General features: G+C 41.9%; 1 protein-coding gene across 1 annotated transcript in view; it reads left to right on the top strand.

Moving 5' to 3' along the window:
* Window positions 1-1,763: 1,763 nt before the first annotated feature.
* LOC309564854 (putative DBH-like monooxygenase protein 2) overlaps window positions 1,764-12,296 on the top strand; it is a gene marked incomplete at its 5' end in the record, with an annotated part of 111,182 nt that continues 100,649 nt past the window's right edge. Inside the window, 2 exons of the mRNA XM_082269539.1 lie at window positions 1,764-2,042; window positions 5,314-5,460. Coding sequence (XP_082125665.1) covers window positions 1,764-2,042; window positions 5,314-5,460 — 426 coding nt within the window. The remainder of the gene's footprint in view (window positions 2,043-5,313; window positions 5,461-12,296) is intronic.

Consider the following 12,296-nt stretch of genomic DNA (forward strand, 5'->3'; position numbering starts at 1 on the left):
AAAAGGATACCACATATTTAGGTCTGGGTTCCTTCAACCCAAGATAATATGGCATTGCTTGTTATGCTCCCCCCTCAGGAATCAATGGGTGTGCCTCTTCTCTGCAGTTGAGGAGAAGAGGAAGAGTCACCGATTCTACATGTAGAGTAACCTGCTTGGGAGAAAGTGATCCTGAGAAAACCACAATTGTGATATGGGAATGCCATCTGAATTGAAAGAAATTGAAAATAAAAAGTGTTGCTAATAATCAAGGTTGCACCATTATAAAACAACTGGCAGGGAACAACATGAACACTTCAGAAAGGGAAATTTTTACCGGTTGTGGAGAGGTTGAGTGTGCAGAGATTGTCAGAACCCCCAAAGGAAGAATCGGGGTACAAAATATTGGGAGGGAGAGAGAGACTGATGCCTGCTGTACAGTGGGAGAGGCACATGTGGAATGGTGAGGACCCCATTGGCTTCTAAAGTTGTGCCCGAAACAGAGAGAGGTGGCAGGTAGAATCAGCTATGAAGAGAAAGTAGTACGGTCCAAGAGTTTGAAGGGCCTTTCTAGGAAGCTGATTAAGGTGTGTGAGCAGAAGCCCCTGTAAGAGAAATCCTGCTCTGTTGTAGTATGGTTGCCACGAGAGAAGGCTTTACCTCTGCTGCATGGCCCCTTTATACCACATGGTACATACATACTCAGTCTTGGTTTGGTTAAATTAAAATCCAGGTCCAATTCAAAAAGAGTATTTGTCCAATGCAACTTAAAGCCAAGACTCTATTATAAAGCGGCCTGAACGGAGCTAGATATAAAAGGGGCGAAAATCATTACCATAACCAGTCTAAATGGTTATTGTTCTGGTGGCAATTGTCTCAGGTACAGAAAGTATTGGGAAATCCAAACTTTAGGTGCCCATTCACACTAGTACGACTTGTCAGGCGACTTGTCAGCCTGACAAGTCGCAGACCGTCGCGGTCCATTGTGTAGTACAGGACCGGTTCTAATAGGAGCGACACAAGTCGCTCCGACTTAGAAAAAGGTTCCTGTACTACTTCGGGGCGACCTGGAGCGACTTGCATAGACATTCATTTTATGAAGTCCGTGCAAGTCGCGCCGAAGTTGCGGTGCACGCGACTTCACAGGTCGCCCCTGAAGTCGTGCCACGGTAGTGTGAACCGGCACTTAGAGTTGGCACAAGAATGGGAGGTGAGGATAAATCTTCAAATAGAGGCACCAGTTGTAGAGGCAATTATCTAAGAATGGATTTCCCCCTGCTTTGGAGAGAGTTTTCCCTTATTTTCTGCTATTTTTCTGGGAAAAGAAGTAAAGAAAAATCTCCCTGATGGGACACAAATTTATAAAAAAAATTTGGACATGGTTGAAAAACAAGTTTGTGTCTTACAGACACTTTAAATTTTAGGCACTTACGCAAGTTGCAATTTTGCCAAAGTTAAAAGGATCTGGTTCGCAGAATTTACTCATTATGCAATTCTTGGCAATGGTGGGCAGCCAAGCTTACAATCCTTTAACTCAATTCCTGTTCCTAAAATCAATGTTATCTAACTGAGACAAAATATGATATTTCTGTTGTGATAAACACCTGTTTGAGATATGTCTTATATCACCCAGGCAGGAAAGCAGGCATTATTAGGTGAAATTGATATCTCCAGTAGGATCTTATAAAAGCTTCTCCTCATAAATACAAAACATTCTAAGATCCAGAGTCCCATCATGCTCTGCGTCTCTAAAACACATAACCGTAAAGACTAGGAGACTATCAATGCCTTGGAATGTTTGGATACTTTTCTCTTGGGTGGTCCCAATCCTGGGATCACGGGGGCCAATTAGTATGCCATTTTCCAGGGAGATGACATCTTCTGAAAACGAAAACGTGGTGCTGCTGAAGTGGGGATATGACCGAGAGTTGCAGGAAATCTCAACAGAGATTCAGACACCTATAGCAACTTGGGTAGTTTTGGGCCTGAGCCCCGATGGAAAACTGAACACAAGTGATTTTGCTGTGGGTGGATGGGATAAAGAGAACAAAAAAATTTTCTATGTAAGTAAGTTTTTTTTTAATGACACAGATATCTGTTGATGGCTTCTTTTTAGTTCTTGAATGGAGTGTGGAAGGTGTGGGAACATCTTGTTATTGTTGGTGAGGGTGTCCCCACTAGGAGACTTTGCCCATTTCTTGGTGGCCACTGTACATAGGATGGGAAGTGAGGGGAAATTTCAGGAAAAGTACACAGATCATTCTTTCCATTTAGAGCAGGGGTCTCCAATCTGTGGCCCGAGGGCCAGATGTGGCCCTTTGCTAGTTTTTATCTGGCCCTCGGGGCATATTCCTCCCACTGATATGAGGCACTATTCTTATAATTCTTCCACCGATACCAATGATGGGATACTATTCCCCCTACTAATAGGGGCACTGCTCCTTTCTCCTATTGGCCATCAAACCTGAGGCCATATTTATTCTCATTGATGCCGAGCCTGGGACATTTACTGCCCCTGCGGGCCACAATCCAGCCCTCCTAAAGTCTGAAGGATAATAAACTGGCCCTTTGTTTAAAATATTTGGAGACCCCTGTTTTAGAGTAATCTCCCCTCAACTCCTTCCTGGTAACAGAGGGTGAGTCATTTTCAAAAAATTTGTTGGGGTTTTTAACTTTCTTTAGAACTGAAGAAGTGGCTTGGATAATGAAATGTCTGCAAAATTACAGAACACGTCCAGTTGAATGTGGCTAACTACTACAATCCATACCTTATTACAATCTTCTTTTATTATTTATTTTTTTTATTTAAAGTTGGAGTTTTTGGGGATTTAATAAGGGTAGTTTATATTATTGTAATCTGTGTTTTTTGGTATGTGAGTTTTTTGCTTCTTTTGTGTGTATTTGATTATTTGTGTCCTTTTGCTTTATTATTTATTATTATTATTATTATTATTATTATTATTATTATTATCATTATTATTATTATATTATATATTATATAATATATTATTATTATTATTATTATTATTATTATTATTTATTTATTTATTTTACTGGTTTCTCACAATGGTTTCTTTCAATGGAAAAAAAAAGAATATAAAACAAAAAGGCTAGATAGATTGATGTCTTTTTTCAACCTCACAAACTATGTAACTATGTAACTAATACGTTTTTTTTGTTGGCACAAGAACTAATTAAGGATAGTTGAAATGAGCTTTTGTAACTCGAAGGTGATGATTTGTGCCCCCTCAAATCCACCATAAACCCCCCTATTTTCCACTTCTCTATTTACTCTAATGCATTTCACTAAAACTTAAGTGGTAGTAAACTCTGACAAAAAAAAAAACCCTGCAAGACAAAGGCATAATGAGCTAGTATGCATCGCATACTAGCTCATTATGAATTACCTTAGAACGAACCCCCGACACGGACCCCCGGACACCGCTGTGGGAGCGGACACGATCCCACGGCGTCTCTTCCGGGTTCCGCGGCATGCGCGCGGGAGTAATTTTCTGGCAATTCCCGGCAAGGTCTCTCCGGACCTTCAGAGCGCATGCGCCGCACTGGTCAGCGGCTGCATGCAGTGGTAATATCTCCTAAACCGTGCAGGTTTAGGAGATATTAATTGTACCTACAGGTAAGCCTTATTATAGGCTTACCTGTAGTTAAAAGTCAAAAAAAGCGGGATGCTACCGCTTTAGGACTGTTCCCAAAATTTCAGGAAAATGGCTAGTAGCATTTAGTCACATTCATTTGGATTTGTCCTGTAATGTTGAAGATGTTTTGTAGCTTATTCAAGCCACTTCTTCAGTTCAAATGAGTGTCAGGAACATACCCCAACATTGATATCCACATAGGTAAACAGATACTTTAACTGAACCACCATTAAATATGTCAAAGTCGATGCTGATTGTCCATTAAATGGATGGAGGGTGTGAAAGTTTTGGAACCACCCAATTCTAGTAACAAAATCCCGTCCTTGGCTTGGTGTCAAGAAGTCAAGATGTGTGTTTAATCCCTCTTATGACATAGCTGAAAGTTTCAGCTGTTGTCAGATTGCTGGGGTAGAGATGGTAGAAATGGCATTTTGAAGAAAATAACACTAGATTCCAATTATCCTTTATTACTAACAAAAGGGAGGGGGGGGGTAACTAATGAACTACATCAATACCTGAATGAAGCTCTCAGTAGGTACATGTGCCATCAAATACTTATTTGGCATCTGAAGTCTTATTTTCAGGCTATAGGGCACACCAGACATTTGCTTGGTGGGCCGGGGGCCCCCGAGCCCCATGTCCTAACAAAAGCAGCCAGTTAATGACTGAGCTGCGCAGCGGGAGGTAAGTATCGACAGCGGTCCGGACAAGACTAACACAGACCACAGTCGCCGCTCATCTCCTGCTATGCAGCCATGCCTATGCTTTCTCTCCAGGGTCTCCCGCCCCGCCGACGACATCATTCTAACAGCAGGGCAGGGGGCAAAAGGAGCTGGAGAGTCTTTTCATATTAAGTAATCACCCGCTTGTTATAATGATATAGATTTGCAAGAGATCCTGGAGAGGACACACAGACTGAACCCTGCTTCTGCCTTGCTGAAGGTAGGATTGTGCAGGGTAGGCAGAGAGTAAAAGGGGGCACTGCAATTAGAGATAAAAGGGGGGGGCATGACTGCAAGAGGCACTGCAATGGGAGGCTGTGATTGCTAGGGGCACTGTAACTAAAGGGGCACTGTGATATAAAAGGAAACTGCACGGTAAAGGGGCACTGTAATCTTTCCAGTTCCCCTTTAGAGTGCAGTCCCCTTTATATCACAGTGCCCCTTTACAATACAGTGCGGAGGACCGACTCTGTGAATATCCTGTCACCAACCGCCTCCCTCTGTTCTCACCTGGTGATCTAGTAGCCAGTAAAACATCTCCTGTATTAGTTAGACACTACTCTGGAGGAACGAATACCGGACACAACAGACAGCATCAACAGGTTTTTTTTTTTTTTTTTCTTTTGGGAAAAAGGTTTTACATGAAAAACCCCCTCCCCCCATCAGTGTTGAATGGTCTCATCCATATAAACTGATACGTTCTGCTGGAGAGCCTGAGCTTCTGAAAAACAGGAGAGTTACTGGCTGAATCAACAGATGAAAACAGAAGAAAAAGACTAAAAAAGGAAATTGATTCAGCCATCACATCTAAGATTTGGTAAGCTGCAATATAATAAATGTTTGCTTTTGGGTTTAATACCCCTTTAATTTGACTTGAATCACCCTCTAGCTATATACTGTAAATATTAGAATGTAGTAGCTTTAAAATTTGCTAACAGAAATATGATCTGTTGTAGGATGCTCATTTCAAAGATGAATGGCCTCCCGTGAGGGACAAGTCCCAAGACTATGAACTGCTCGAACTAAGCCGCAATGAGACCCACGTCGTTCTGAGGGTTTGGCGTCAGTGGTTCACCTGTGACCCCCATGACCTGGAAATTGAGGTCAGTAAAGAAAGGCTCTATAGAAATACCCAGTTTATTATAACAATGATAAATTCTTTATACAATCTGCTTTATATAATATTTTTAAATTGTGGACAAACCTTTAAACAGATTTTTTTGTTGTCTGTGTTAGAAAACTTGCCCTTCTTTTTCTCATTGGGACCAAAAATAATGGGAAATGCTAAATAGACAGTGGTCACCTGTGCAGGAAGTGAGAGAAAATCTTTCAATAGAAAGACGGCAAAAAGGAATTTCCCCTCACTTTATAATGATTTCCTCTCACTTATGAAATGACCAACCCTTTAAGGCCAACCCTGAGCTGGCATCCAGAGCTGGACTACACCACATTACAAAACTCCTCAGTCATGCACTTGTCAGTGTGATGGGTTGGTGGCCGAGGAGGGAGAGCACTGAAGAAGGAGTTTTGAGTATGGACAGTCTGACCTCGGTGCTGGGCTAAGACAGAATCCTGTACCTCTCTCGACAGGTACACGAACCTGGAACTCCTTTGTCATTAAATGGCAATATGTTAGTGTTTTTTTTTTTTTTTTTAAGAAGTTTTTTTTCCCTTAAGCTACTGAATCCAGTATACAGGGGCATATCTACCACGGGGCAAACAAGGTGTTTGCCTTGGGTGGCATTTTACAAGAGGGCAGCGCTGCTTTACTGACAGTATTAATCCCGGATGGCCTAGACCCATAACTTGCCCACCTAAACCGCTGGTTCTACTGCCCTCCTCCACCACTCCACGCCTAGTGTTTTAGCTCCACCCACCTCCTCCATCTTCTCCGGCGGCACAGCATGCTCAGAGGGAAGGGAAGGGAAAAGGAATTGCTAGGACTCCGTTGAGAGCAACTCTCAAAACTCTGAGGCGAGCTCGGGCTGCAGGGGTAGATTGGAACCATGTGTGTCATGAGGGAGCTGGGTACTGCAGAAACCAATACAAAAAGGGAGGGAGATGTGACCCCCAAAAGTGAAAGACTACAGGTCCCAGCATGAGCCCCTCAGAGCTGAGGTTGTGACACCCCCCTCCCCACCAACTAGTGAGGGACTAAAGGTTCCATCATAAAACTGTGAGATCTAAGGGGTCACATTCCTAGATTTTAGGGGTTTATGCTGGGACTTGCAGTCCTTCAATTTGGGGAGGTCACATCCTTAGATCTCAGGGAATCTTGCTGGGACCCTCCCAAAATTTAAGGACTGCAAGTCCCAGCATGACCCCCTCAGAGCTGAGGACGTGACCCCCCCCCCCCCCAACTAGTAAAGGACTACAAGTCCAAGCATGTACTCCTGGGATCTAAGGGTGTGATCCCTTAGATCTCAGGGATTCATTCATGCTTGGACCGCATAGCCCCCAGAGACCCCGCAAAGCATAGTTTACAGATGAAGGGGGTGGACCTTAAACAGAAAGGAGTGGGGCAAATTTAGATAGGGAGCACCCAATTTTGGTCTTAGGGCAGCACAAAACCAAAATACACCATTGGTCACAGATTCCCTTAAACGGTAAACTGGAGTGTTACCATCATTTCTTTTTTTTTTATATTGGAGTGACGAAATGCATTATGGAGTACAAGAGATGTCATAGTACTCTGTTTGCTTTTGGCATTAAAATTACACTTCTAGAATAAAAATCACCATCTTCTCTGAGACTATTAGTATGGGCTACGTGCTAGTTGGCCCCTTTTTGACACACATATTGGCAAAAAAGAGATGGCCGGGATGGGAGCTGAGAGAAGCTATACTGAGATCTGCACAGCAAACTGTATATAGAATGATTCATATTGGCTGGTGTGTCTAATGTAGACCTTGATTCGTAAAATGCATAGCACATTTTTTTTGCTGAGCAGCTATAGAATTTTTTACTTCTGAGTTTATAGACAAGATGGACTCTGAGTATATGTATCTCACTTTGTACAACTGACCACAATTCTACAGATATGGACGTTCTATTATACATTGTTGACGTGGTATACATTTGTTCCTTTGAGTAAAAAATATGTGTCCTTATGTAGTATATGTAGCATGATTTTATTTATGGATATATGAATTCTAATGGTTATAAAAAGATTTCTGATATTTGCAGCTGTTTGGTGTCAGATCTTTGGGAATTTTTGTATAGTGCAACTTTAACGCTAGCTACTAATTTTAAAATCACATTAAATTTAAAGTTCTTTTTTCTTTCTGGTTCAACTCTGTAATCAATAGATATGCCGATAAAGAAACAAACTGTACAACTGTGAAATGATATTTACCGGCATTAGCTTTATTGTGAGATCCATTGTATCAAAGCAAGGGAAATTCCCTTTTTGTCGTCACCAGCACAGATGTCCTCACTGCAGTGACATCTTAGAAGCATTAAAGGGCCCTGGGCAATGCAGTGCACTGGGGCTCTGCCTACACAATATAATGCAAGAATAAAAATGCAAATTATCGATAAGGCGATATTTATTGGTACTGCAGTGCCAGGCTAATGGTAGCTTCCAAGTTGGGCGGCTGAGTCCGGTAAACACTCACACGGACGGGACTCAGACTCGACTGTCCTGTATGTGCCTGTTTCCGCGGAGGTGGATAGGCATTCCTGCAGTTGTGGGCTCCCCCTTTAGGGCTCAAGTGGCCTGACCGCAGCGCAGGGCCGAAAAGGCACTTGCCACCTGCTAAGTTCGGTGGCAGGATGCACATGGGATTCAGGACTAATGCTTGGCTGGGGCTGGGGCTCGGTCGCTGGGCAGGTGGGGATCTCTGGGCAAGTGGGGCCCCCGGGCAGCTGCCCAGTGTGCCCATTCGGAAAGATGGCCCTGCCTCACTGAAGGATTTCCCTTAACCTCCTGTTCACATAACACAAAAATGTAAGATTACCCATCTAATTTCTGTACTACGAGGAAATGGCCACCATTAATAAAAAAAAAAAAAAAAAAGAGAACACAGATAGCAAAAAAAAGAAAAACCCAAGGGAATTTTAAATAGAATTGCCACACCAAAATGAAATTGTCCAAGCCCAGATTTATTCCAAGACGAAGTATATTTTGTCACCAAGCCAACGCATTTCATGGGCTTAACACACCCTCCCCATCAGGACTTTAATGCCAGCAATGAATTTACAGAGATGCTGGACAATGGTTACAATGTAACACATATTCTGACCAAACAAAAACAAGGCCTGAACCCAGGGCCGCTCTTAGAAATCATGGGGCCCCATACAGCCTTCCTGACGGGGCCCCCTTTCAAACTCGCCCTTGAAACAAAATGCAGATTTGTTGTCGTTGACCAACGTGTGTGTTCGCAATTGCGCACTTTTGAACTGTAATGCTGCCCGGGCCCCCCTGTGGAGCTGATGGGGCTGGGCCCTATCAGCAGCCCTGCCTGAACCAGTGGTGACCAGCTTTGTTTTTTAACAGTTTGGTCAAAATCCATTTTACATTCTAACGATTGTACAACATTTCTGTGAATTTACTGCCAGCATTTAAAGTGATACCTCCAACTAGCACACTGTTGAATTTACATTAACCCTTCTATTTCTGTATTTGGTAAATGGCACTGTAATTATTTTATTAAAAAACATCTAAATACCTTTTTTCCTAATCAATATAAAGCTGTCACACGACCCAGCTCTTTCCCAGCCTGTCTGCGGGGAAACATAAGCAGGAGGAGCTTCTAGTCCTCTGCTGCTGGTCACATCTTCAAAATAGAAAAACAGCCTTTGGAATACAGAGTAAAAATTAATAATTAATATCAATTAAATGTTTTAAATGGTCATACAAATCTATATTTAAAAATCAAATCTTTATTATTTTTTGGCAATAACGTGGTGTTGGCGGATTTCTGCCAGTCACAGGCTGTGTCATGCCCCTCCAGCCTGTGTCTTAGAATAAGAGGGAGATGAAGCCTCCATCAATGTACATGTAATATCCCACCCCCCATTGTATTTAGCAGATTAGTGTGTGAGGAGGGAGGGAGTGGGCTGTCAATTACCACCGTGTATACACCCACATGTGGGACTCTATAGTCACATGGGCTGCTCAGATGTGAGAGGAAATGCTCAGCATAGAAACTTACTGAAAACTGAGCATGTGCAGAGTTGCAACCACAGCTGCAAAATCCCTGGATGAATTGGGGACACGAACAGAAGGGGGAGATAGAGAGCAGCAGGATCAACTATTTTTTTTTGCAGAATACAGAAAAGGAATCTCATAGTGACTAAGTGAGTATGAACAGCATGTAATACACCATTTATTGATAATTTTTTATAAAGTGGGTTTAATACACTTTAAAGCATTTTTTAACCCTAAAAAAAAAAATAAAAATAGAAGCTGTTCCTTTAAAGCATGTTATACAGCACAGTGCTTTTGCTGTGTCATTTGGCCCCCTGTATCATATAAAATACCTGGCTAATCCTGCCTGGTTCTGCCCTCCCCCCTGTAAACTGATGACGGTTTATCATGGCTGCTGAGCCCTGATACCGTGGTCAGTTTACGTGCCTCCGTTATCCGCAGCCCTCCTCTGTCCTCCTCTCCTCCCCATCAGGTCCGATCCACTCCTCGGCCCTCCCTTCCTGCTGCTATCATAACTCAGTGTTCTTGCTACAATCTCCTCTGTTATAGTAAATGATGTGCCCCAGTGTATGTGTTTTTTAAAAACACATACAAGGCTCTGAGGAACGGGGTTCACCCTCGAAACACGTTAGCCAAAGCCACAACAGCTCTATGCGATATATCGCATGCGGTTCAGCATCAGGCAGTGCCGGACCACCTTCGAGTCATTTTCACGCATTCATGGAATTGTTGATATGTGTGTATTATCACACTATTGTTGTGAGTACATTTCATGCATTTTACTATTTTAATAAATGTTTTTCGTGGTAATGCACTAGGTCGGTGCGCCCCTCTTTTTGCTATCTTTTTCCAGTATGTATCGGATACCCTTGGTCCCGAGGTGGCAGCAAGACCTTCAGTCATACCCATCCACTTTTATTGGAAACCTTCCTCTACCTTCCCATTATTGCACTTGAGCGCAGGAGATTTGAACTACATTTTGAAAAAATATATATACATATTAACAGCGCTTGCTCAAACTTCCAAATACATAAATAGTTAAAAAAAAATTGAATGCATGAGGCTAAACGTGCTATAAAAAGGCTGTAAAGTGCTAAATGCAGTAATTGCTGAGATAAATGTATAAATATAAGTGCCAAAAATAATTTCATTTAATTCATACAATGATAGACAATACTAAAAATTCATAATACAGTACAAAGTGCTTAAAGTGATGTAAATAAAGTGCTGGATGCAATATTACTAATAAGAATATATATAAATATACAAAGTACCAAAAAAAACTTGTGAATTTATATCATGGACAGTCCATATAAATGTCCAAAAAAAAGTGCCAATGTGCTCAAAAACTGTGTGGATTTCCTTAGTGATGGAAGCCGCTCATTAGTGAGAAAGGTGCCACACTCCCCTCCTGCACCCCTACTCACCAGAAATGAAGGCGCCAGTTTTAAAAATGTGAAAGTATTCAAAAATGCTGATCTTGATGTTTTAAAAACTTTCAAGTCAAGAGGAGGGAGTTGGGGTCTTTTAGACCCCCGATCCCTCCATAAAGAGTACCTGTCACTACCTATTACTGTCACAAGGAATGCGGCACTGCGTGACTTTAACGGAAAAATTGCGCGGTCGTACGACGCTATACTCAAACGAATTTAAAGTCCTTTTTTTCCCACAAACAGAGCTTTCTTTTGGTGGTATTTGATCACCTGTGCGATTTTTATTTTTTGCGCTATAAATAAAAAAAGAGCGACAATTTTGAAAAAAATAACAATATTTTTCACATTTTTTTATATGAAACTCTAAAAAAAAAAAAAAAGTATAAATCAAAATTTTTTAACATTTTAGGCCAATTTGTTTTCTGCTACATATTTTTGGTAAAAAGAATCGCAATAAGCGTATTTTGATTGGCTTGCGCAAAAGTTATTGCGTTTACTAACTACAGGAAAGATTTATGTCATTTTTATTGTTTTTTTTTTAAACTAGTAATGGCGGCGATCTGCAATTTTTTTTGCGGGACTGCGACATTGCGGCGGACAGATCGGACCCCTGACTGACTTTTTTGACACTTTTGGGGGTACCAGTGACATTACTACAGTAATCAGTGCTATAAATATGCACTGTTACTATCAAAATGACACTGGCAGGGAAGGGGTTAACTTTATTGGTGATCAAGGGGTTAAGTGTGTCCCTAGGGGCGTGAGTCTAACTGTCAGGAGGCGTGGTTTGTTAGATCATCACAGAGACATACGATCCTACATAGCAGGATCACATGGCCTCTGTCATGATCTAAGGGAGAATGACAGACGGCTTTGTTTACATCAACCGTCTGTCTTTCTCCCTCTGCTGAGGGAGATCGTGAGTGGCCGGCGGACATCGGAGCCGCCGATCACACGCGCTGGCTAGGCAGGGAACGAGTAGGGGCGAAAGCGCGCCCCCTACAGGCTCGTGGGCGAGCGGCGTACCGGTACGTCACTTTGCCTGTAGGGGGCTGACTGCTGCAGTATATAGTCGTGCGGCAGTTGGCAAGTGGTTAAATGTTAAAGCATGACATGTTAGGTATCTATTTACTAACATCCTGTTTACATTATATAAAAAAATTGGGCTAACTTTAGTGTTTTTTTTTTTTAATTCATCAAAGAGCATTTAAAAAAAATTGTGTTTGCAGGACCGCTGCGCTTACAATATGACATTAAATATTGCAATGACTGACTGACATTTTATTCTCTAGGGTCTCTGCTAAAAATAAATATATAATGTTTGGGGGTTGGGGGTAAGTTATTTTCTAGCAAA

The sequence above is a fragment of the Pelophylax lessonae genome (assembly GCF_965119305.1).
Source record: "Pelophylax lessonae genome assembly, chromosome: 9".
In the NCBI taxonomy this organism is placed as follows: domain Eukaryota; kingdom Metazoa; phylum Chordata; class Amphibia; order Anura; family Ranidae; genus Pelophylax; species Pelophylax lessonae.